The sequence below is a fragment of the Scyliorhinus canicula genome, chromosome 20 (assembly GCF_902713615.1).
Source record: "Scyliorhinus canicula chromosome 20, sScyCan1.1, whole genome shotgun sequence".
NCBI lineage: Eukaryota > Metazoa > Chordata > Chondrichthyes > Carcharhiniformes > Scyliorhinidae > Scyliorhinus > Scyliorhinus canicula.
In genome coordinates this window covers 19,217,496-19,244,635 of record NC_052165.1, presented here as the reverse complement: position 1 = coordinate 19,244,635, position 27,140 = coordinate 19,217,496, and the positions used below count along the sequence as shown (strand labels likewise).

At 45.0% G+C, this 27,140-nt stretch overlaps 1 protein-coding gene across 8 annotated transcripts in view; it reads left to right on the top strand.

Annotated features, from left to right (window-relative positions):
• ppfia2 (PTPRF interacting protein alpha 2) overlaps nucleotides 1-26,416 on the top strand; it is a 511,344-nt gene extending 484,928 nt beyond the window's left edge. For 7 of the 8 annotated variants that reach the window (XM_038781072.1, XM_038781076.1, XM_038781071.1 and 4 more), the window contains 5 exons: nucleotides 2,649-2,824; nucleotides 14,722-14,790; nucleotides 15,139-15,289; nucleotides 18,324-18,415; nucleotides 25,000-26,416. In XM_038781072.1, the coding sequence (XP_038637000.1) occupies nucleotides 2,649-2,824; nucleotides 14,722-14,790; nucleotides 15,139-15,289; nucleotides 18,324-18,382 (455 nt within the window). In that variant the 3' untranslated portion in view covers nucleotides 18,383-18,415; nucleotides 25,000-26,416. Of the gene's footprint in view, nucleotides 1-2,648; nucleotides 2,825-14,721; nucleotides 14,791-15,138; nucleotides 15,290-18,323; nucleotides 18,416-24,999 lie in introns of those variants that run through there. The other variant, XM_038781078.1, reaches the window with a different exon arrangement.
• Nucleotides 26,417-27,140: the final 724 nt, after the last annotated feature.

Here is a 27,140-nt window from a genome sequence, read left to right as displayed (position 1 = left end):
TTGTCAGGGCCCATTGTCTTTGCAGTAACCAGTGCCTTCAGCCGTTTCTTGATGTCACGTAGAGTGAATCGTATTGGCTGAAGACTCACATCTGTGATGCTGGGGACCCCTGGAGGAAACAAGAGATGGATCATCCACTCGGCACTTCTGGCTGAAGTTTGTTGCAAATGCCTCAGCTTTGACTTTTGCACATATATGATGGGCTCCTCCATCATTGAGGATCGGGATATTTGTGGAGCCTCCTCCTCCAATGAGTTTTTTGATTGTCCACCTCCATTCACGGCTGGATGTGGCAGGACTGCAGAACTCAGATCTGATGCATTTGTTATGAAATCGCTAGGTCTGTCTATTACTTGCTGATAATACTGTTTAGAAGTCAAGTAGTCCTGTGTTGTAGCTTCACCAGGTCGACATCTCATTTTTTTGATGTTGCTCCTGGCATACTCTCCTGCACTCTTCATTGAACTAGGGTTGATCCCCTGGCTTGGTGTTAATGGTGGGCGACCAGGTAGCATAGTGGTAAGCTCTGTTGCTTCATTGTGCCAGGAACCCGGGTTCAATTCCTGGCTTGGGTTACTGTCTGTGCGGTGTTATGAGCCAGGGCTCAGAAACTCCAAAGTATATTATGAAGTTCACCTGACCTATAACTTTTATGTTGAATTTGGCTAGAATGAGCATGAGAGCCTTCACGTCACTGCCGGGCAGCACGGTAGCATAGTGGTTAAGACAGATGCTTCACAGCTCCAGGGTCCCAGGTTCGATTCCCGGCTGGGTCACTGTCTGTGTTCTTCCCCTGTCTGCGTGGGTTTCATCCGGGTGCTCCGGTTTCCTCCCACTGTGCGAGTTAGGTGGATTGGCCATGCTAAATTGCCCTTAGTGCCCAAAAAGGTTAAGTGGGGGTTATTGGGTTACGGGGATAGGGTAGATATGTGGGCTTGAGTAGGGTGCTCTTTCTAAGGGCCAGTGCAGACTCGATGGGCCAAATGCCCTCCTTCTGTGCTGTAAATTCTATGATTCTGGTGTGATTCATCAGACTTCCTAGGCGATTTTATCAAAACAAAGTTTATTATAAGAATGTTATAATTGCAGTATTAATGTAAGCATACTTGTAACACTAATAAAGATTTTTATCATTAGAGTGGGGGATATGCCAGGTCATGAGGTTGCAGATGGTGGTTCAATACAATTCTGCTGCTGATGGCCAACAACGCCTCATGGATGCCCAGTGTTGAGTTGCAAGATCTGTTCGAAGTCTATCCCATTTAGCATGGTGGTAATGCCACAGAACACAATGGAGGGTATCCTCATTGTGAAGACGGGACTTTGTCTCCATGAGGGCTATGCGATGGTCACTTCAACAGATATTGTCATGGACAGATGCATCTGCAGCAGGCAGATTGGTGAGGATAAGGTCAAGTATGTTTTTCCCTCTTGTTGATTCCCTCACCATCTGCTGCAGTCCCAGTCTAGCAGCTGTGCCCTTTAGGACCCGGCCAGCTCAGTCTGTGGTGGTACTACCAAGTCACTCTTGGGCATTCAATCCCCCACCCAGAGCATATTCTGCATCCTTGCCACCCTCAGTGCTTTCTCCAAGTAATATGCAACATGGAGGAGTACTAATTCGTGAGCTGATGGTGGCCAGTACTGGTAATCAGCAGGAGGGTTTCTCGTCCATATTTAACCTGAAGCCATGAGACTTCATAGGGTCCAGAGTCGATGTTGAGGACTTCCAGGGCTACTTCTTCCCAACTGCATACCACTGTGCCGCTACCTCTGCTGTCCTGCCAGTGAAACAGGTGATAGTGGTGTCTGGGACATTGTACATTGTTTGTAAGGTATCATTCTGTGAGTCTGACTATGTCAGGTTGTTGCTTGACTTGTCTGTGAGACAACTCTCCCAACTTTGGCACATTCCCCCAGATGTTAGTAAGGAGGACTTTGCAGGGTTAGGAGGGCTGGGTTTGCTGTTTTTGGTGTCTTGTTCGATGCAGGGTGGTCCGTTGGGTTTCATTCCTTTTTTGTGTTTTTGTAGTGGCTGAATACAGCTGAATAGCTTGCTAGGCCATTTAAGAGTCAATCACATTGCTGTGGGTCTGGAGTCACATGTTAACCAGACCAAGCAAGGATGGCAGATTTCCTTCACTGAAGGATGTCAGTGAACCAGATGGGATTTTACAAGAATCGAAAATGCTTTCATGGTCATCATTAGATTTTTAATATTTTATTGCGTTTAAATTCCAGTTCCATCACCTGCTGTGGTGGGATTCAAACCCAAGTCCCCAGATCATTATCCTGGGCCTCTGGATTACTGGTGCAATGACAATACCACTATGCCACCACCTCCCTGTATCTCTTCTGTATTCATTAGTTGAGCATTGTTAGTGCTATATAAAATTTACCAGTCAAACAACTGAGCATACCCTATGACTCTTTTGGAAAATACCGATGTAATTGTGAAGTATTAATTTGAGTCTCTGCCTCTTGGATAACCTTTTGGAATGTGTTTTCACATAACAGAAGACTGATGTGTTTTATGTTGAGAAAGAACAAAGTTAGAGAAAAATTTAAAGCATGTGAAAGTCAAGGTGCAACTAGTTTTGCAGCATATACTGAACAGACGAGAACATATCACATTTTTACTTTTTTAGATGCAATAGTATGGAGCAATGACCGTGTCATCAGGTGGATACTGTCCATCGGCCTTCGAGACTATGCAAACAACCTCATGGAAAGTGGTGTTCATGGAGCACTCCTGGCTTTGGATGAGAACTTTGACTATAGCAGTTTGGCATTGATACTTCAAATTCCCACACAAAACACACAGGTAAACTTAGCCCTGTCTGAAATATTTCAGCCATTTTTTAAAAAACTCTTTGTTTTTTTAGTAACAGTTTCACTCTTACTCATTGAAAAATATTTCTGTGCAAAGGTTGGATAGTGTATTGGGTTTGTATACTGCCCTTTTGGCTTCTGGTACTTAAGTTAGAATAAGATAGACACAATTCTGCTCGGTCTGTTTTTCAAGAATTCCTTGAATTCAAGATTATTCAGACAATATCGCTCATGTTCAAGCAACATCGTTATTAAGTTGGCATGCTTTCTCTGTTGAGAAATAAGGATGGTCAGTGTGGGCAGTCAGTTCAGTTTTGGTTGCTGATTTGATTTTGAGATGAAGGTACTCTGCACTTTGCCTTTACTATCCCTGCGCTGGGAGTGTTAGTTTCTGGCACTAATGTTATTTCAAACGTATTAATCTATATGAAACAACTAAAATGTGAATTCAATCCCACTGTTACATTTTAACTATTCAAAAATTATAACACGATATCACATCTTGCTTTTATTCTGTAAGATATTCATGTAAATATTTGTGGGCTGATGTTGGCTGATAAATTGAGCTCAGTATTGCTGGTTGTGTCAGCATCACAGGAGCCAATTAAGGTTAAAAATCGCATTGGACTGCTTGTAACCACGTCCAGAATGGCCCACGCCAATTGCCAAGTTGTAGAGGCCAATAGTGTGAGTGTTCTGTGCATGCACTGGAAATATGCAGCAATGTCTAATGCTGATTTCACACATGACTTGCCATTTTCGACCTTGCTGCTCCAGCTAGTACCCTCTCTTAAACACGCACTGCTAAATATGTGTTCAGCAGTACCAGGGACTGCGACCAGCACTGTTCAAAGGCATCAAATTCCAACCTGCAGGTGAGTTATTTTAAACTGTTTATTTGTTAAAGCAGAGCGATATGGCTCTCTTACCACTGCCTAAAGAAATTAAACAGTCATTCCATCATATCATTGGGAAATCATCTCTTTTCTTCTGGAATTTTGTGATTTTTCTTTCCTTCCTCTAAGTTAATTGAAATCTTAGATCCTCAATACGCTTTCAGCCTTTGATACAACAGTGGAGGATACAGCTGTAACAGTTTCCCCTAGAGTTGAAGATGATTTCACTTCTGAACCTTCTTCCCATAGTCTTTCGAGAGAGCAACTAGTTTCCCAAGATCATCCTGAGTTCTTACCTTTTAGTCTCAGAAGGTCCAAGGCTCAATTCTATTTTGGATTAATCTTTCGTTTAAAAATCTTTGTTGCCTTTGCAGTTCAGTTATCCTGAAATCTACTCTATGTTTCCCAGCAATGCTGGAAAAGTATTCTGATAAAGTGTTGTCCCATTCTGCATATGATGATGTCCTACTGGATGCATATATACCTCCTGCTCTTTGACTTTGATTAAAATTACTAGATTTGCAGAAATGCTTGAAATGTCCAGTTTTGCCACACAGGAAGCATTCTCTGACTCTGCTGAGCAGTCTTGGTTACTATGGTAGATTTTTGTGCAACAGTGCAAGTATCCCAAAATGGCTGTTGGTGTGGACTTTCCTGCCATTTTGCCTGATTTGGCAAGCTTTCTTATTGATAGGGCTGGTGCTCATGCACCTACCAAATCCACAGAGACATTGAAGCATCAGAGCCGCCACAAATTATACCGCGATTAAATGCTCTTAGCTCGGTCTCCCTCGCATACTGGACCACTTCATCCAAAGTAAGATCATCTTTGGTCACCAGAAAGTCAGAGAGTTTTTCACCCCAGACACGCACGGCTCTGCAATCATGGATTAGTCTGTCCTTCGGTGCCCTGTACCCACAAGAACTAGCTAGGTGATAGAGACCGGTTAGGATTAATTCAGTCAATTGCCTAGGTCATTGTAAGCGCTGGTTAAAACATGCTTATTCAATTGCTAAGTTTTGCCTTGGGTTAAAATAGGTGTCAAAGGCTTTACAAATGAAGTTCACGGTGGACCATGGAGAAGGTTGCCCGGGGCAGCATGGTGGTTAGCATAAATGCTTCACAGCTCCAGGGTCCCAGGTTCGATTCCCGGCTGGGTCACTGTCTGTGCGGAGTCTGCACGTCCTCCCCGTGTGTGCGTGGGTTTCCTCCGGGTGCTCCGGTTTCCTCCCACAGTCCAAAGATGTGCGGGTTAGGTGCATTGGCCATGCTAAATTGCCCGTAGTATCCTAAAAAGTAAGGTTAAGGAGGGGGGGTGTTGTTGGGTTACGGGTATAGGTTGGATACGTGGGTTTGAGTAGGGTGATCATGGCTCGGCACAACATTGAGGGCCGAAGGGCCTGTTCTGTGCTGTACTGTTCTATGTTCTATGTCTTGCCCGCAAAAACAGGACAGATCCAGTCTGGTCAATTACCTCCCCATCAGTACATTTTCTATTTTCAGCAAATTGTTCGAATATGTCATTAATGATGCTATTAACCACCATTTACAAATAATAGCTTGATCACTGATACTCAGTTTGCCTGTCACAATGCCACTTAACACCTGACCTTATTGCAGCCTTAGTTCAAACATGGACAGAAGAGTTGAACTCAAGAGGCGAGATTTAATTTCAAGGCAGCATTTGACCTAATGTGGCATAAAGGAGCCCGAGCAAACCTGGAGTCAATGGAAATCAGAGAGAAAACACTCCTGGAGTCAAAACTAGCACAAAGGAGGATGGTTGTGCTGTTGGTGGCTAATCATCTCAGCCTCAGGACATCACTGAAGGAATTCCTCAGGGTACTGTCCTACTCCAACTATTTTTGTCTGTTTTATCAACTACCTTCCCTCCATCATAAGGTTACAAATGGAGATATTCATTGATAATTGCACAGAGTTCAGTACCATTTGCCACTCCTCAAATACTGAAGCAATCCATTTCCATTTGCAGAAATGCTTGGACAACATTCAGGCTTAAGCTGATAAGTAGCTTGTAGTATTTACGCCACACAAGTGCCAGTCAATGACCATCACCAACAAGAGAGAATCTAACCATCTCCACTTGACATTTAATGTTATTACCATTGCTGAATCCCCACCATCAATATCCTGAGGGTTAGTATTGACCAGAAAATGAACCATATAAATACTTCCTGACTCCCCAAAGCTCATCCATCATCTTCAAAGGGGTGAGTCAGGGGCCTTTTGGAATTCTCTCCTCTTACCCAGGTGAATGTGGCTCCAACAACATTCAACATGCTGCACAGAAACCAAGACAATGCTGGCAATAATCGGCAATAAACATTCACTCCCTTCACAACCGATGCACAGTGGCAACCATGAACACACTCTATAAGATTCATTGCAGCAAATTGTCAAGGCTCTTTGACAGGATCTTATAAACCCATGCTGTCACTGTGTGTCGGTAGTGGAGGGAGTGAATGTTTAAGGTGGTGGATGGGTTGCCAATCAAGCTGGCTGCTTTTTCCTGGATGGTGTCAGATTTCTTGAGTGTTGTTGGAGCTGCACTCATCCAGGCAAGTGGAGAATATTCCATCAAACTTCTGACTTGTGTCTTGAAGATGGTGGGCATGTTTTGGGGGGTCAGGAGGTGAGTTACTCACCACAGAATTGACAGCCTCTAATTTGTCGTTTTAGTTACAGTATTTAATTGGCTGGTCCAATTCAGAAATTGTTAAATTCTCTCATTTTGGAAATGGTCATTACCTCGCAATTGTGTCACTTGGCACTTATCAGTCCACGCTTGAATACTGTTGAGGTCTTGCTACATAAGGATATGAACTGCTTCAGAATCTGGGGAGCCACAAATGGTTTTGAACGTTGTGCTATCACCCACGAACATCCCCTCTCCTGACCTGATGATGGATGGAAGTTCATTGATGAAGCAGCTGAGGATGGTTGGGCCAGGATACAACCTGCAGAACTCCTGCAGGGATGTCCCAAGACTGAGATGATTGACCTCCAACAACAGCAACCATCTTCTTTTGTGCTAGGTATGACTGCAACCTCAGAGTGGTTTTCCCTCTGATTCCCATTGATTTCAATTTTTCTCGGGTTCCTTGATGCTGCACTCAGTCAAATGCTGCTTGGTGTCAACAGCAGTCACTTTCACCTCACCTCTGGAGTTCATAACCTATGTCTATGTTTGAATCAATGCAGGAATGAGGTGAGGAGCTGAGAGTCCCTGGAAGAATTCAAACTGAGCATTAGTGAAGTTTATTTTTGAGTAAGTGCCATTTGATTGCACTGTTGACGACACTTTGAAACACTTTTGTGATGATCGAGAGTAGACTGATGGAGCAGTAATTGGCTGGATTGGATTTATATATATTGTAAAATATACACACAAGTATACATTGTTGTTGTTTCTCTTACCGCACATAGTGGTGCAGAAGGCGGACTATCATCTTCTCCTATAGTGAAGTTTTTCCTGAGACAGGTCACTAGCCTGGCTTATAGCTTGAGGAGCACCACACAAGTGCCAGTCAATGACCATCACCAACAAGAGAGAATCTAACCATCTCCACTTGACATTTAATGTTATTACCATTGCTGAATCCCCAACATCAATATCCTGAGGGTTAGTATTGACCAGAAAATGAACCATATAAATACTTCCTGACTCCCCAAAGCTCATCCATCACCTTCAAAGGGGTGAGTCAGGGGCCTTTTGGAATTCTCTTCTCTTACCCAGCTGAATGTGGCTCCAACAACATTCAACATGCTGCACAGAAACCAAGACAATGCAGGCAATAATCGGCAATAAACATTCACTCCCTTCACAACCGATGCACAGTGGCAACCAATGGAATCTCTCCCACTCTTACTGCCTGCCATTGGCATGTTGGATGGATTTTACTGGTTGACGTACAACTGTTGGCTCCGTTAGGAACACACCATCCTTGGCCCTCGAACCCAGAGCTTCTGGCTTAGAGGCAGGGTTGCTACCCACTGTGCCAAAACCTCTACCAAGTGTACATGATGCGCATAAAATTGACAAAACAATAGAATAATAATAGTAGTTTGGTGTTGCAGAGCTTAGAATTACTGCAAAAAAGAGATATAATATCAAAGCTTTTCGTTTTGCACTCATCAGAATAGCTCGCAAGACATCACCAATGCCTTGAGCAGTCAGAGTTGACCTGCCCAGTTTGTACAAAGCTAAGCAGTTAATTGTTCCATGTTGCATTCTCCATGGCAGTGCCTCTACCAATCAGAGTGCACTTGCCAACCAATCATCACTCTCTGCTCATGAGGTACAAATTGATGTTCCCCAGTTACAGTTGGTTATTTCTTCCATCTGTCCTGATGAGCGCAAGCTGAAACACTTGCATGGCATGTCTTTTTCAACAATATTCAAGAATAATGTCAATTGAAGTATTGTTGGGAGGCATATATGTGTATAATAAATGGTGTTTTGTGATTTGCAGAAGTGATCAAAATGGTAAAGCTGGATGGGATAATTTTGACTTTAGTTGATAGGTGGAAGGCCCCGGGATGTGCAAAATCAATAGAAATGAAAAGTGCAAGAGATGTTCACAACAGGGGCCTAGGTCACTCTTTTACATTACCACCCAAAGACAAAATGACTCCTGACCTATTTCTACTGCAACTGGTGCCTACTGAAATATTTGAGTTCCTTAAAATGGTGACCTTCTTTATACAGACATAGATGGCAGCTGACTACTGTATCCTTTATCGGCTTTCAGAAGGCCCTTTCACATAAAACTGAGGGAAATGGGGGGTTTCTGTGCCACTGGTGGTAGTCTATATAGTTGAATGTTTAACTTATTACAAACCAAGTGACACATTTCCCTTACAATTTCCATACCAAGGTAAAAGGTTATTACACTGCTCCTATAAGATGCCCAGGAAAACTAGTACATTTATTGCCCAGGGTAGTTAACACTGGGATATTTCACATATGCCTTTGGCACTCTCATAAGAACATAAGAACTAGGAGCAGGAGTAGGCCATCTGGCCCCTCGAGCCTGCTCCGCCATTCAATTAGATCATGGCTGATCTTTTGTGGACTCAGCTCCACTTTCCGGCCCGAACACCATAACCCTTAATCCCTTTATTCTTCAAAAAACTATCTATCTTTACCTTAAAAACATGTAATGAAGGAGCCTCAACTGCTTCACTGGGCAAGGAATTCCATAGATTCACAACCCTTTGGGTGAAGAAGTTCCTCCTAAACTCAGTCCTAAATCTACTTCCCCTTATTTTGAGGCTATGCCCCCTAGTTCTGCTGTCACCCGCCAGTGGAAACAACCTGCCCGCATCTATCCTATCTATTCCCTTCATAATTTTAAATGTTTCTATAAGATCCCCTCTCATCCTTCTAAATTCCAACGAGTACAGTCCCAGTCTACTCAACCTCTCCTCATAATCCAACCCCTTCAGCTCTGGGATTAACCTAGTGAATCTCCTCTGCACACCCTCCAGTGCCAGTACGTCCTTTCTCAAGTAAGGAGACCAAAACTGAACACAATACTCCAGGTGTGGCCGCACTAACACCTTATACAGTTGCAACATAACCTCCCTAGTCTTAAACTCCATCCCTCTAGCAATGAAGGACAAAATTCCATTTCCCTTCTTAATCACCTGTTGCACTTGTAAACCAACCTTCTGTGACTCATGCACTAGCACACCCAAGTCTCTCTGAACAGCGGCATGCTTTAATATTTTATCGTTTAAATAATAATCCCGTTTGCTGTTATTCCTACCAAAATGGATAACCTCACATTTGTCAACATTGTATTCCATCTGCCAGACCCGAGCCCATTCACTTAACCTATCCAAATCCCTCTGCAGACTTCCAGTATCCTCTGCACTTTTCGCTTTACCACTCATCTTAGTGTCATCTGCAAACTTGGACACATTGCCCTTGGTCCCCAACTCCAAATCATCGAGCATCTCAGGCCACCCTCTCCTTGAGCTCTTTTATTAAAATGTCTTTAAAGACATTGGGTGCGAATTTCCCACTGAGTTGTGCCTGGCGCCGATCTGAGTGTGTCAGATGTATTACGGGAGAGGCCCAAATTGAGATTCGCAACGGGCGCGAACCATTTTGCAATTCACCTGACTTGCTGGTGAGATCCATATCTCACCAAAAAACGGTGATAAGCTCAAAATTCATTTAATATTCATATTCATTTGCATTAATTTGAAATCTCATTAGTATCTCCTCAGCAAGAAGTCACGCGCGCATCATTTAGCGCTCCTCTATAGAAACGGCAACCTAGCGGATTGGCTACTGAGGGGAAGTGAGAAGGTGAGAAGACATCTCCATTTACTGATGAGCAATTCAAGGGCACTGGAGCTGCTTTCCCAGTGCTCTGGGAGGTGGGGGCCCCTCAGGGGTCTTGGGGTTGCCTTCAGAGCTGCAGGAGCTCCAGGTCAGGGGTTGCCCCTGGGCCGGGTGGGTGAGGGGATTTGCGTCTGGAAGCCTTCAAGCCATCTTTAAATTTTGTGAAGACCCATAACAGGGGCAACCACAGCTGACCTACCAAACTCTCTCAGGACAGAACCATGCCGCAGCGTTTCTCATGAAAGTCAATTTCACCCCCTTTAACTGTGAGAAGCCTCCAGCTTCACTGCTGAAGGCTATTTCAAAGGAGAGATAATTTTGTTAGTTGTGATGGCGCTTCTCGTCTTGAACTCTTAAGTCCCTCCTCGAAGGTGCCTTGTCTGAGAGGATGATTAATGGACACGATGCCTTGAAACCTTTGATGCCGGAACAGCATATCTGTTCTCTAGGAGCATCACCACCATAGAGGCAGCTACCAACCATCAAACACAAAAGAGCAGGGCTTCACCACTGAAGGACCACCTTGTAACCAAAGGGTAAGTGTCTGAATGAGCAGATGGTGGCTGAACATGACCTCCAAAATGTTGCTGGCAGAGGTCTAGGGTCTAGGGATCTGGCATGGAGTGGGTGCAGAGCAAGGTTTGCCAGTACAGCTGGCTCTCTGGATGGCACTCTGAGAGAAGGAGGGACAGTCATGGTAAAGGTGTGGGAGGCTTGGGAGATATGGTCCCAAAATGGAAGACCAAACTGATTATCTCTCCTTCTCCAATTCCTATCTCATGCAAAAAAGATTGCTGAACTCGATCCCGTGAAGGCTACCCTCACTGTGCTTGTCACAGCCTAAGTGGACAGAAGACTGCAAGACCACTGCACATCCTCAAGACTCAGCTGCAAATCAGGATGAGGAGGGGGCTAGAGATGGAGGCCAGCGATGTGCCAGGTTGGGCTGGAGTCGTTGGTCCTTCAGTGAGTGGCGGACAGCATATAAGTCGCAGAAGATTGCATCTCAACAGAGACAGGGCAGCACCTGTGCCATGTCCTCGTGGACATGGCACCCTGTGGAGGAGGGGAGCACCCGCTCATGTTGGCTGCAAAGGACTCTACAGCACTAATTTTCTACACCAGCGGATCATTCCAGGGTTCAAGCGGGGACCGATATGGCATTTCACTGTCACCAGTCCAAAGGTGCATCCGGGAGGTGATGGATGCTCCGGGCATCCGACTATATCACTTTCAACCTGGGCCAGGCCCACCAAAATGTCCAGGCTGCAGGATTTGCCATCATCACTGGGATGTCCTGGATCCAGGGGGTCATCGATGGCACACATGTCGCCCTGCAAGCACAAGGGAATCAAGGAGTGGCTTATATTAACTGGAAGGATACTGAATTCCTGAATGTTCGGAGCATGTGCGACCACCGCCTGAGAACCATGCACATGCATGCCTGCTATCCTGGGAGCGTCCATGACTGCTACATCCTGAGGCATTTGAAGATACCCAGTGTCTTCGACAGCCACCCCAAGATGATGGGTTGGCTCGTAGGAAACAAGAGATATCTTATGAGGTCATGGCTAATGACATGGATATGGAGGCCTGAGACTGAGGCAGAGACCCGTTACAAGGTTTGGAGGCTCACGTTGCCACCAGTGCTGTCATTGAGCAATGCATCAGGCTGCTGTAAATATGATTCTGCTGCATGGATCGCTCTGGCAGGGCTCTACGGGTGGCTTGCTGTGCCCTCCACAATCTGGCACAGCAACAGGGCGACATGTGAGACGAGGTGGATAAGGAGGAATGTGCGGCGTCATCTGAGGAGGAGAGGACCAGGAGGGGCTGGAGGACAAGTCCAAGGAGGAGTTGAAGGATTGAGGACAGGCAGCGGCAAGGGTCCAACATGCATGAAGGACTAGGGAGACCCTCATTGTCTTGAGATTCTCATGAAACTAGGCTGCGTCTGTAATCTAAACAACCCTCTCCCCCACCCAAACCCCCCCCCCCCCCCCCCCCCCCCCCCCCCCCCCCCCCACCCCATTGCACTGCCCCTTCCCGGCCACCCTGATCCCTCTTTCAAGGGTCTATGTAACATCACTCCAGGGTGATCAGCATCTGTTGGCACCGTCAGCGGGTCCCTCTCCAAGACATGAGAGTGATGATGACTCGCTGTGAGAAACTCTGGTGCTACTCAGGATCTGATTAAGTCTGACTCCTGCCTTTCTGCTGACAGCATGCTCACACCCATCTTCCTGACAGAGTCATCATTGGGGGCTTTTGGATCACTGTGCCGGGGTGGGAGGGAGTTGTAGGGCACCAGGGATGGGGATGTGTGCAGCCCCACTGTGAAGACAAAAAAGACAGGCTTCACATGTATTAGGTGTGAGATGTTTTAATGGTGAACAACTTGACTGATTTCATTTCCCCCTGGGTAGGTACAGTACTCCGTGCTCCTCACTCTCCTTGATATGTCTATTTCCGTAGGATGCACATCAGAGGTGGAGGCAGCCTGCTGCTTTCCGGGTGTTGTTGCCTTTGGCGGACGTCCTCTAGAGGGCCCGGATCCTGAGATCCCCGGACAACTTATCAGTGCCATAGACATTGCTGTGCCACGCTGTTCTCCCCGCTACCCTTGAGATGCACCGGTGTTAGGAGGGAGGGATTCAGAAGACCTGGAGACCACTTTAGTCCAACTCGTGGACGACCCTGGGATGTGCTCCACCACTTCCCCCTCCTTCAAAGTGGCCCTGGGGCATGAGTGACTCCACGAGAGGGAGGGGCAGCTGTAGTGAGCTCCGGAAGCCTCTGAGTCACCTGGCACTGACAGTCTTGGAGGTTCCTCTTTGTCTGCACCATGGTGTTGGCGCCCTCAGCAATGGTCCTCAGTGACTGAGCCGTACTCTGGAGTACCTCAGCAAAGTCCATCTGATCTGGGACATGACCTTTAGTATCTCACAGACTGAGCAATGCCTTGGACACCACCACACAAGGCTCGGATGTCATTCTGCAGGTTTTCCACTGTGGTCGCCATGCTAGCAGTGTTGGCCTGAGTGCTATGCAAAGCCGGCATCATCTCCTGTACCTGAAGGCTTTTAGACTCCTTCAGTCAGCATTGCAGTCACTGGAATGTCGCTGACGCCCCCTCATGAATGTCACGACTGTGTCCTAGCATCTGCATCATTTCTGGGAGAACTTTGTCCAGAGGCTTGATGTGCGGCTGGGACCCAGCTGAGTTCAGGGATCCAGCAGACCTCTGACTGCTGTTTCCCTTGGATGTTCCAGCCTCCACCTGATGTGCATCAGCAGTTGTGTGGTGATCACCAAATAGTGCCCCAAAGCCTTTCCACATGTCACCCACTGAGGTGTGAAGCTCTGCGCTGGTGCAGGGGAAAGCTGTGATGCATTATCGATATTCTCCTTGGAACTCTCCTCCTAGGAGTTCACTTGGGTTGTAGGGTGGGGTACGACTCCAGATGGCCCAGCCTCATCAGATGATGATCTCGAGAGACAGTGGACATGTGGTTAGTGAAAGAGAAGGATAATTTAGTAGGACTTTAAAAATCACATGAGACAGGTCATCTGGGTGAAGGGGCAGTGGATCCTCACCTCTGTGGCACAGACCAACCTCTCTGTCAGTCACTGCTCTCTCCTTGGGCAACTCCATGATCTCCAAGGTGGTTCTTCATAGGAGATGAGGACTTGGATCTCTGGCATCCACTCCCCGTCTTTGCCCTATCCCACTTATTCTGGACTATCTTTTCCTGTCAGCCGCACGCTTGATGGGTCAGTGGGGTCTATAGCAGGTGGCATGTGCGGGCAGCGTACCTAGACATGAAGGAGTTGAGATTGTGAGTTCCAGGGGGTTCTGAAGAATACACTTGGAGATCAAATGTTGGGAGGGTGCGAGGTGTCAGCCAGTGGATTGGGGAAAGGCGGGACAGTGGGTTGAGAAATTGAACAATGGCAGTTAGAACTGATGCCAGGAGCGAGGTGATAACTTACCCTTGCAGCTCCTACGAGGTCATTCATCTTCTTCCTACATTGCTAACCCTGATGATGGTTCTCCGATCCCCTCGGAGGATCAGGGTGCCCCGCCTCTCATCCACGGAGTGGAGAAGCCTGGCCAGATTGACATCCTCAAAGCGAGGAGCAGGTCTCCGCACTGCTATCTTTGTATCTTGACTGGGAGTGGGTGGTGAGGGAGCGTTTAAAAGCAGCTTCCCCTTGGTAATAACGAGCAGCTGAGCTGGAAGTCGGATGAATCAGACGGCGAGGACTCAGACATGGCGAGATCCACGTGGGGGCTCGTTATTTGCACAAAGTACGGATGAATACAGGTTGTGATCTCACCATTACAGCTTCTGCTAAACACCCTGCCAAACTTGGCCAACATGACATTTGTCTTTAACAAGTCTTTTCTGTGGAATATATTTTGTAAGCATCTGTATGCACTGTAGCAAATTATAAAAACAGAAGAAAGATTTATTGCTCACGTCTGGTTTGATTTTCTAAATTTAAACCTTATTGATACACTTTCTAAAGATAAACTCTTGCATGAATATTAAAATGGTTACTTTGTTCAATTCGCATTTAAAACCATTAATTATGTACATTATCTTCTTCAGGCAAGACAGGTCCTTGAAAGAGAGTATAATAACCTTCTTGCACTCGGAACAGAGAGGGCCCTTGAAGAAGTAAGTAATTTCCCCATGCTACGTTGAGATTTTAGCAATGATTTTTATTGAAATTATTTTATAAAATATGCACGAAGGCTGGTATTTAATGCCCTCCCTCATGGAGAATGTGGAGGTGGGTAGGGCATTCAATTTGGCAGGGTGGTGATGGGTGTAGACCCTGCCACCTTACAGCCTCCATCCCATCAATTGAGGCCCTTAAGTGGGCAATTAATGTTCAGGACATTGCAGGCTCTTCTGTAAATTTGCCTGCCTGACACCCAGTTGTGAGGAGAGGAAAGACAACCATCTCATTCATTGTTAACCACTAAAAATATCTGATATTTTCTTCACATGTATTGTCACAAGGATGATGAGAAAAACTTTCAGCGAAGGCCGTCTTGGAGAAAACACTTTCCTTCACGTGAAGTTCATGGAATCAGCATGATGCCTGGATCTTCTGAAACACTTCCTGCAGGTTTCAGATTAACAACCACATCCACAAAAAGATCCTCTGATGGTTTGTATTAGTAAATTGCACATGCACCATTTTAATTCTCAAAATATCCAGCAACAATTGTTGCCAGATTCAAACTGGACCCCTCTCTTAACCAATGGAGGTGCTTGGCTTCCCTCAAAATAGGTAGTTATTGTGGCTATTGATCTCAATAGCTATCCATTACCCTAATTTAAAGTATTACATTACATTTCACTAGTTTTGCCACAGTCCATGGGAATTTCACAGCTGCTTTCAATGCATTTGCAATGTACAAATAGTACAGGAAGTTGGTTGGAAATTGGTTGGACGTTGATTCTGTCTTTTGTGGCAATAACAAGCTTTCACTGACAAGTCCAAGGAGGAGTTGAAGGATTGAGGACAGGCAGCGGCAAGGGTCCAACATGCGTGAAGGACTAGGGAGACCCTCATCGTCTTGCGATTCTCATGAAACTAGGCTGCGTCTGTAATCTAAACAACCCTCTTCCCCACCCAAACCCCCCACCCCCCACCCCCATTGCACTGCCCCTTCCCGGCCACCCTGATCCCCCTTTCAAGGGTCTATGTAACATCACTCCAGGGTGATCAGCATCTGTTGGCACCGTCAGCGGGTCCCTCTCCAAGACATGAGAGTGATGATGACTCGCTGTGAGAAACTCTGATGCTCCTCAGGATAACAAGCTTTCACTGACTCTCTTTACTTTTATGTGATTTACCAGTCGAGTGCCCTCAGTCCTCATTTTTACATTGCATGTTAGATTCAGAGCAGTTGCACTGCACCTATAAATTTCCTCAGTTTACACCATTAATGCATTCTGCTTAAATTAGACTGTAATATCAGGCTCAGCAACTGCTGGAATCATCTGATGAAGGTGAAAGTGAAGCGACTTTGAGCCTAAGCACTGTTTTTTTTTTTTTTGCAGGTTTGTTTTCAGATCAGAACCACCTCCAGTTGGAAACTGATTAAAGTTAAGATTTTTGCCTGGGAAGTCATTAATTGATTAAACTTTTCCTTAAAGCATATGCCAGTGAGAATGGAGACAGGTCTAATGAATTATGGGACTCATTTGGACTCATCATAGAGGCTGCTGGGTGTTCTGAGGGATAATTCTGCTGACTGTGCCATGGCTTTCCGCCTCACCAGAGGGAAGGGAGATGTCACAGGGATTCTGCTGGCCTGACACTCAGAGAGGGCTACCTCTTGCTTCATCGTTGTTGATCTGGAACTAATTTTGGAAGTTGTGAGGGAGAGGGTGGCAGGAGGAGGCCACCTTATCCTGCAGCAAGGACACCACTCTGTTCAGTGTCACAGAATCAGAATCACAGAATTTTTACAGTGCAAAGGGAGGCCATTTGGCCCATTGAACCGACACTGGTCTGCTAAAAGAGCATTCTACCTGATCTACCCTACACTATCCCTGTAAACTTGCACAATCTTTCTTTTCAGATAGAAATCCAATTCCCTTTAGGATACCTTGTTAGAACCTGCCTCTCTTAACCTTTCAGCAATTTAGTTCCAGACTCCAATCACCCTCTGGGTTAAAAAAAAAATTCCTCACCTCACTTCTACTCCTCTTGCCCATTATTTTGAATGTGTCATCTAGCTCTGATGCATTCTTGAGAGGGAACAGTTTCTCACTATTTAGCCTGTCCATACACTTCAGGATCTTGAATACCTCAACCTAGTCTCCTCCCAGCCATCGTTTCTCATCTCCCTCTGCCTCCTCTTGCTTCTCCTATCGCATCTCCTGCTCCTGTTACACCCTTAATGAGCTGTCTCCTTCCACACACTTTTCTGGAGGACTATGTAATAAACAGTAGACAACCACAATGGCTTTCAGGAGGTATTTGAGGGCACCCCTAATCCTAATATCAGAATTGTTTCCTCAGAGGCCTGATGACTTGTTCAATGCTGTTCTAGTGGGTAGGTAATGTTGATTGTATCATTTATGTGCCTCTGTCCTGGGGCTCTAGAAGAGGGATCAGTCACCAGCTCTTGGAAAATTCCTTGTCCCCGAGAGGGTCCATCCAAGCACTTTGGGGGTTCGAGTGAAGATCTTTGGCAGCTTGACTGGCGGTGGATGAAGGGGTTAACATTTTCCAGAAACCGAATATACAAATGGAGGAAGCTTTTGCTGTTGTTGCAAATCAGTTGGATATTGTGAGAGTAGAAGTTTTTCCTGTTGATGGACCTCACTGGCTAGTTGCTGGGTGACTTAATGGCAATACGGGTGAATTGATTATGCCCTGCATCTGGGGGAAACCCACTGCCCTCTGTTCCTGCAAGGCGATATCTGTCATTAAATAAATATACTGTCTAACTGTGATAAAGTAGTGTTGTGTAAGTGACTGCCTTTGACATTGCTGTATAAAGAGTAATGCTAAATATATATCTGTCATCAGTGATGTAGCATCACATGACAACAGTCTGCTGAAAATAATTCTGCTGCTAAGATATGTACGTTCAATTATGTAATCAATACAGCCATTCAAATCCTGTTGTTTCCAAAGTTGTGATAACTAAACATTTTTTTAAATAAGCAGAGTTGCACATGACATTTGTGTCCACAGTTACCTGCAGAGAATCAGCAACCTCAGCTGTAGGTAACTGTGGATATAACTGTGTAACAATCTGTGTACAATACTTACCTACAGGATGATATGAGAAATCTTTTGACTCCTTCTTCCAACCAGTTTCTACACTGGGACTCACCCATCCACACATCTTTTAGGCTGAGGTCAGAGTTATGGTGTAAATCCAGTTAGAATCATGCTTTGCCAAAACATGCATGAAAGGAGATGGGAAATAGAGCAGAACACCTGGTTAAAAAGAGGAATGAACATTCTGTGAGAACAACTGCTCTTGAACTCAAGCCGACACTGGTGAAAAGAAAATTGTAACAAATAAGCATCACACAAGCAAAATAAGTAAATCATCAGTTCTTTAATTTATATTCAATGTTGAAATATGTTTATTTCAATAGAGCAAAGCACAATGGTTATATAAGTTAAAAGACAAGATCACTTGTGTATTAATTGATAACTTGTGCAATTCTAGTTGGCACATCAGGAATGCAAAGGATAGATAACTCCACCATTCGGACTTACTCTTGCTGACAGCCAGAGATATTGGAACAGCACTATTTTGAGGTAACTACCTTACTTTACCTTTTTAATGTTAACAAGATAAAATTATATTTGTATGTATTTTATTGGGAGATCAACCATTTATATGCATGAGTTTGCAAACTGAAAAAGTATGAGCAAATACCTGTCACCAGTTTGCATAAACCTAAATTTAGCTTAGTATACACAAGGGCTTCAACTTGATTAAGTTAATAGGTGCAAGTTCATAAATGTACCAGCAAGCTCTGATTTTCTGTACACTTGGCTGAGAGCCCAGATAGCTATTAAAATACAAGAGCACCTTCCCCCCAGAGGAAACATGGTTTGATTGACAGGTCAACGGCTGGGATTTTCCGTTCCCATTTGGTGACGAGAAAAAAATTTGGTGAGACGGCCGAAGTTGTGTTTCACGTCAACATAAAAACATGTCCTCCTTCCATCAGTGGCCAGCTGTGTTTCACACCTTTCAAAATTGGGAAGCTCGTAATAAATTAGCAACTCATTATCAGGCCCATAAACTGGAATCACATCCCTACGTCAAATAACACATCAACAGTAATGTAATGTCAGAACGGCGTGAAGCACAACTTGTCTCAGAAGGCCTGCATCTGGCGAGAAGTACTCCAGCGAAGCTCAGAGGGGTGAGTGCAGCACTCAGTAAGGAGAGAGTCATGCCAGGAGGTGCCAGGGTGGTTCAAGGGTGTGCCGGTTTGATGCCAGGTAATGACAGGGTATTGACAGGGGTGCCAGAATGTGCACCTGGATGAAGATTTGTTCCTGGTGTGCTTACTGTGCACTGTGGTGGTCTTTAAATATGGTGTCCAGATCGTCAATTCGCTAACTTGATGGCGGGGCAGGCGAATCAGAGGCTACCCACCAGTGATATGGCATGGAACCCATGCCTGTCTTCATTTTGCACTATATGGCAGAATAAGTTGCCATTGTCATTGTTGACCTAAATGGCGCTTTTTCCCTACGAAATCACCGTTTGCCAATATTGGAGTAAATCTCCCCCTGAATCACTGGATTTCATAAAGTTCGTTGACACAAGTTAGTTGGTTTCAAGGGTTTGTGATTTTTCAAACGTCTTTCAAACGATTGGCACTTTTTAAAAAACTTTTTTCTGAAATTTAGATTCATTTTGTTTCCAATTAAGTGGCAATTTAGCATGGCCAATTTACCTAGCCTGCACATTTGTTAGGTTGTGGGGGGGAAACCCACACAAACACGGGAAGAATGTGCAAACTTCACATGGGCAGTGACCCAGAGCCAGGATCAAACATGGGACCTCAGCACCGTGAAGCAGCTGTGCTAGCCACCGTGCTGCCGAAGATTGACACTTTTATCAGTGTTCTGACACCCTGGCAAGTGCACAGTCAATTCCAGCCCTTCTTGATCCAGAGTCGCAACACATCCATGAATTAACCAAAAATTCTTAGAAAAATATTCAAACTCTTTGGTCCTTGGCTGACCAATAATTCCAGCTACCAGATTTTAAATGTAAACATAATTACTTTTTATTTATGAAAAGAACTATAATGAAATATGCAGCAAGTACAATTGGTTAATTATTATCTAATTCCAAATTCCCCGCTTTAACTTGCCTTCACCCTCCACACCCACACACACAAGACAGAGAAACACAGAGGGGAAGAAAGGGATAGAAAATCATAAGTAAATCATGAGGGGGAAAAGAGGGCGGGATTCACCCGTACCCAGCGGGGCGGGGGGTTCCGCTGGGACGGAGTGGCGTGAACCACTCCGGCGTTGGGCCGCCCCAAAGGTGCGGAATTGGGAGAACGGCGGGGGCAGGATTCATGGTTTACAGCACTTCACTCCTCTTCAAACTATGGTTTCAGTTTGTGACTTTATTGTAGGTTCATTTAGGTCTCTGTAGTTTCAGAATTACAGTACTCAAGGGCCTTTCTGGAGAGATAGCAGGTTCTGATCTTTGTTTGCAGCCTGTAATGGTTTTCCTGTAGATTGATTCATTCAGATTCTCTGCAAGTTAAGAAATACAGTACTCCCAGCTTTTCTGGAGAAAAATCGGAGGAGAGAGAGTAGCAGGACCTTGGCCGGGATTCTCCCCTACCCGGCGGGGCAGAGGGTCCCGGCGCGTTGGAGTGAACCACTCCGGCGTCGGGCTTCCCCAAAGGTGCGGAAGTCACCGCACCTTTAGGGGCCAAGCCCTCACATTGAGGGGCTAGGCCCGCGCCAGAGTGATTACCGCTCCGCCGGCTGGCATGAACGGCCTTTGGTGCCACGCCAGCCAGGGCCGAAAGGGCTTCGCCGACCGGCGTAAGTCTGCACATGCGCCGGAGCATCAGCGGCTGCTGACGCCATGGTGAAGACAATGGCGAAGGCGGAACAAAATGAGTGCCCCCACGGCACAGGCCCGCCCGCCGATCGGTGAGCCCTAATAGTGGGCCAGGCCACAATGGGGGCACCCCCCAGAGTCAGATCGGCCCGCGCCCCCACAGGACCCCGGTGCCCGCCCGCGCCGCCTGCTCCTGCCGGTCAGGTAGGTGGTTTAATCCACGCTGGCGGGAGAGGCATGTCAGCGGCGGGACATCGGCCCAGCGCGGGCTGGAGAATCGCCGTGGGGGGCCCGCCAATCGGCGCGGCGCGATTCCCGCCCCCGCCGAATCTCGGGTGGCAGAGAATTCGGGACACGGTGGGGGGTCGGAGAATCCCGCCCCTCGTCTCAATGCTGCCAGGATAAAACTGAAACTCCTCGGAACTCTGAAAATAATTCCACTGGGATAGGAGCCAATCAACACCTATTACCGGGCAGTGTAGGGCCTCTGAGGCCAATTTATTAGCCACCAGCCAATCAATCAAACCAAGTCTCACCCCATCTCTTTCTCTGATGTCGACAAGTCTGCCACTCCTGTTCAAACCAGCAGAGACTACCAGAGAGTGTTTCCTCTGCTCACTTCTGAATTCTGCCTCAAAGATACATGTCCATTAATCATCCATGGATCAAAAATTTATCAATGAATTACATTTTGCAAAGCTTCATTTACACACCCACTATGCACTGTGGTGTTCATTGGTTCTAGAAAGTGTACAGTTGGTCAGTGGGTATTGAAGTGCCAGAGCTTGGTATTGGGGGCAATAAGGACCTGGAGGGATGTGTGGAAGGGCAGAGTTTGGCATCATGAGCATGAGGGGGTCTTTTTAAACTTAACCTTTAAAAGGTCCCCTCATGCACACTGGGGTTCATCACTCCTCTAAGACCATGGGTATTTAAAAACCTGGTCCGACTCCATGAAAATTGCAGAGGAGTAGGAGGCATCTATCTCCATGATGGAGACGATAAGGTCGGGAGTGCCAGATGCAGACTTCTGACAGAAACCAGCCCACATCCTTTGAAGGTACTCCCGAAAATTAATTACCTGAGAATAGAGTTGGAAATCCCAGAATCAGGTTCCACCTGCTATTTTAAAGGTCAAGCCAACAGGTCAACATTTCAGATCAACGATTTCATCAGAACTGGCCTATTGTGTCCGTGCCTTCTCTCTGCGGGAACTCATGTACCCCCCATTCCTCTGTCATTTCTCCGTAGCGCTGTATTTTCTTTCTCTTCAAATAATTTTCTAATTCCCTTTTCAAAGGCAGAAAGCTCTCAGGCAGTGCACCACTCGCTACAATAAAAAAAGTTTATCTTCATATTGTCCCTGTTTCGTTTTCCAATCACTTTAAATTAGTAACCTTTGGTTCTCAACCTTCCGCCAATAGGAAAAGTTTTTCCCTATCTACTCTATTCAATAATAATCTTTATTGTCAAAAGTAGGCTTACATTAATGCTGCAATGAAGTGACTGCGAAAATCTATTTAGACCCCACAGGATTTTGAACGTATCCATCAAACCTCCTCTCAATCTTGTTCCTCTCTCAGGAGAAAAACCCCAGCTTCTCCAACCAAAAGAGAAAACGCTGGAAAATTTCAGCAGGTCTGACGGCATCTGTAAGGAGAGAAAAGAGCTAACTTTTTGAGTCCAGGTGACCCTTTGTCAAAGCTGGACATCTGGACTCGAAACGTTAACTCTTTTCTCTGCTTACAGATGCTGCCAGACCCCCTGAGATTTTCCAGCATTTTCTATTTTGGTTTCAGATTCCAGCATCGGCAGTAATTTGTTTTTACGCAGCTACTCCAATCTAGCCTCATAACTGACACCCCTCATCCATGCAGCCATTTTCGTAAAGATTTTCTGTACCCTCTCCAATACCTTCACATCCTTCTGAAATTGGAAGCCAAACAAGTGTCTTATAATATTTTCACGTAACTTCCTGGAAGGATTTTAAAAAGGCATTTGACAAGTCTTCCACATGGCAGACATCAAAAAAATGAAATCTCATGGGATAGAAGAGAAGGTGGCAATTTAGATTCAAAATTGGTTTAGCAACTGGAAACAAAGGGTAATGGTCGCTGGATGTTTTTGCGAATGGAAAGCAGTTTCCACTGGCATTCCACAGGGCTTAGTGTTGGATCTCCTGCTGTTTGTTGTAGAAATATGTGTGCTTAAATGTGGGATGCATGATTGGGAAATTTGCAGATGACCATGTAGTTGATAGTGAAGAGGAAAGCTACTGCCTCCAGGATGGTTTGGTTGAGTGCGTGAAAAGAGGCAAATTAAATTCAATCCAGAGGAATATTAGGTAATGCATTTGGGGAGGGCAAACAGAGCAAGGAAATAGTCAATAAAAGGGAGGGTATTAGGGGCAGGCTGTGGCATAGTGGTATTATCACTGGACTAGTATATGGGGGTATGAAGGGGCTTCATAGAAGTAGGAGGTGAAGGGGTCCCTGGAAAAGAGAGGTGGGTGGTCCTCAGAGACCCAATAGTGGGGTGTTCTCGCTTGGGAGGTGGGGAGGATAATGCCTATGTCTGCAGGGGGTGGCATTGCCCGTGGGTGTGGGGACTCTCAAATTTACTTAGAGATTGGGGTTTCAAAATGAGCGGCCCGAACTCTGAGGAACCATTCTCGCCGACAACTTCAGCTCCCCACTGCTGAAAAGATTTCTAGGTGTGGGCTAGACCGGGAAGAAACTCCACAAGACTCAAAAAATGACTAAGTAAGGGTGAACCCAGGTCTTGATCTCACCCAAAAGGTCGGTGGGAAACATCCAGCAAAACCCATCCAAAATGACACTTCATTTTTGGGAGAGTCGCGCCCAATGTCACTGGAGTAGCAATCCAGAGATCCAGTCTAATGCTCTGGGATTATGGGTTTAAATCTCACCATGGCAGTTGGTGGAATTTAAATTTAAGTAAACTGGAATTGAAAGCTAGTCTCAGTAATGGTGATCATGAAACTATCATCGATTATCGTAAGAACGCTTCTTGTTCACTAATGCCTTCGACGGAATGAAATCTGCCACCCTTACCCAGTCTGGTTTACATGTGACTCCAGATCTATTGTAATGTCGTTGACTCTTAACTGCCCTCTGAAATGGCCAAGCAAGCCACTCAGTGCAAGGGCCATTTGGAATGGGCAACAAATGCTGGCCTTGTCAGTGATGTGCACATCCCACAAAAAAATAAATTAAAAAAACTGGGGTGGTTTCACTTCTCACCTAAATCAAAAAAACATACGGTATGCTTGCCTTCAGTGGACAGGGCATCGAGTATAAAAACTGGCAAGTCATGCTACAGTTGTATAGAACCTTGGTAAGGCTACACTTAGAATATTGCACACAATTCTGGTCGCCACACTACCAGAAGGATGTGGAAGCTTTGGAGAGAGTGAACAGGAGGCATACCAGGACGTTGCCTGGCCTGGAGGGTGTTAGCTATGCAGAGAGCCTGAATAGACTCAGACTGTTTTCATTAGAATGACGGAGGTTGAGGAGCGACCTAATAGAGGTCTACAAGATTATTAGAAGCATGGATAGAGTGGATGGGCAGGCACTCTTTCCCAGGGTGGAGGGGTCAGTCACCAGGCACATAGCTTTAAGATCCATGGGGCAAAGTTTAGAGGAGATGTCTGCGGCAGGTTGTTTACACAGATGGTGGCGAGTGCCTGGAATGCATTGCCGGGGGAGGCTGTGGAAGCAGATACATTAACGATGTTCAAAAAGCATCTCGACAAATACGTGGATAGGATAGGTATAGAGGGATACGGCACAAGGTAGTGCTGAGGATTTTGGCTAAGGGATCAAACCGGTACAGGCTTGGTGGGCCTGTATTGTTCTTTGTAAATACTATCATCTGTGACAATGCACAGCACTTCTCAGTACTCCACTTTCACTGAGGTGTCAGCTTCATGTGCTTATGTGCTTAATTCCTTAGAATGGGGCTTGGATTCCGTAACCTTCTGTCTCAGGTGAGAGACGAGATGCAGATTAAATTGAGGAAAATGCAACATTTGCCATGCTTCCCATGATTTATCATGAGGTTAACTGAGGTATCCTAACATGCATAAAAAAATCTTATTCATTCTGAGAACTCCACTGATGGGATATGAAGGCAGAAAATGACATAGGCACACTACTATATTGGGTATATAGGGTGCTGAGAGGTGGCAGCAGGGAACCCAAAACCTAAAGAAGAAATGGTTAGTCACAATACTCCATTGCATAACAATCAACTTGTTGTCTTTCAGCATATTCCTGATGCCTGTATGGAAACACATCCATTGCCTTTGAAGACTGACATAACCAGCAGCAATTCGCCAGCTTGCTGAATTGGATATTGCTGATCGCGAGGAACAGTCTCAAAGTGTAAAGACTTTTCTTGTGAAAATATTGGTATATGTAAGGGTTATGATTTTTAGATGTCAATTTAATATATTTCACAATCAACTGAGTTGATATTATTCAGTAAATGTTTGACAAAAGTACGGCACTCACCTTTTCAGACATTACAGTGTGGTAATGGTGGTGTTTTAGCACCATCTATCATTGTCATTTGTTCCCAACTCTCAGTTTCTATAAAAAAGGGTCTTGTATAATACTGGTTGAACATATGTACTGTGTATGTATTTCTTTATATCCATGTTTGTTGTATGTAAATGAATATAAATATTTTCTAAAAACAAAAACTACACAGAATTTACATGTGGGTTTAATCAGAATACACTTCATTGTCAAATAATGCTGCTGTTTGTACCTCACCGTTTACCATAGAATTTGTGATATTTAATAAATAGGAAACAATCACTTTTACAAGAATTTAGTAAACAATTGCGGTTTGGACTGTAGTTTCAGTTATCGTCCTAACTTTCTAACATGCAGTTGAAGCTGGAATCCTGCCACAATTCAGATGTTAAACATCTGAAAACCTTACATTACAGAATAAACTTCCTTCCAGGCCTAGTTAAAGTGATGAAACTGTATACAGATGGCAGAAAGGCATTGTGATGGTACTCTGCTAAACTGCTGTTTACAAGACATGATGGTGAACTTTGTTCCTGGACTCTATTCTGCAGGCCACTACTAATTTGACTTGTGGACCAAGTTATACTCTTCAGCTTTCGTCAGAATCGTGCTATCATGATCTCAAGTTGTGTGCCAAAATTTTGCAACCTAGTATATTTGGTGTTGCCACTTATGACAAATCTTCAGTCTTTATAACTAGACATTTGTTGAATTCTCTCAGATTGTCTGCAAGCTACAGCCAAGCTTGCCTTGTAAAGACTTTGTACTGTTAAGTTCACTTTATTAGAAGAAATAACTGAAAGACAGAATGTTATGCAAAATAAAGAGTATAAAATGTTTGTTATTTGATCAGATTTATTGCCTGCTGTGGTATTATTTGTTATATTGTTTAATTGTAAAAAAATGGGGGAAATTGTGGTAGCTTTAATATTCTAGTTGCAAGCTACAGCTGCTTTGACTTCAGCTTTATGAATTGTCTTTTAGTTATTTCTCTTTGTTGTTCTTTTGCTGTTTTGTATGATCAAACACTTTCTGTTTAGTTCTAGGTTTGTTTATTGCCTGATTTCAGTCATAGCTAATGGTGATGCAGTTATTTTGCACTGTTAATAAAGAGTACTACTGCCAAGTACTACTTCAAAGTCACTTCAATGAACCATTGCGGTGGGTTGTTCAACTTCTCTCAGCTTTTCTTTGTATGGTGGAATTCCAGAAGTTAAGCCCAAGTTAAAGTGGGAAATCAAGGAATCCAATGCCAATTCTGTTCCTCAGAATATTTTTCTACTTTTTGGCAACAAATTCATGTAAAGATGTTTGTATTCTGCTACGACATTGTATCTGGATCTCAAGGATAGAACAACAATTGTCGTCAGTTGAACAATTATATTTTCCACTTTAATTTTCTGTCTATGCTGACTAAGTGAGAGAACTAGCAAATTTGGACTAACTTATTACTGAAATGTGAGCAGTTTTGTCTTTTATAAAGTTCATCAGGAAATGGGATGTTTTATCAATCTTTCTTGAGGGAAAATCTGGGATCCCCTCTGCTGACATTTAGGGCTCAATTTACTTAAATGGAAACCAAGTCCCACAGGGGGCATGTTTAGCCGCATGTTTCCCAATGCTCACAGCGTTGAGAAACACAACACTATTAAACATCACCCAGGTTAGATAGGGGGCCTCAGCGGGGGATGGGCAGCCGAGGCCGCATGTAGCCCCATTTTCTGCACTAAGGAGCTCTTTCTGCTCACCGGAACTTCTCAGTGTAGCAGAGATCGGTAGCCCCCGACACAACCCCCCTCCACCCGGCATCCCCCCCTAAGACCTGCGCAGAGCATCCCTGGCCCAATCACCGCCACATTAAAATTGC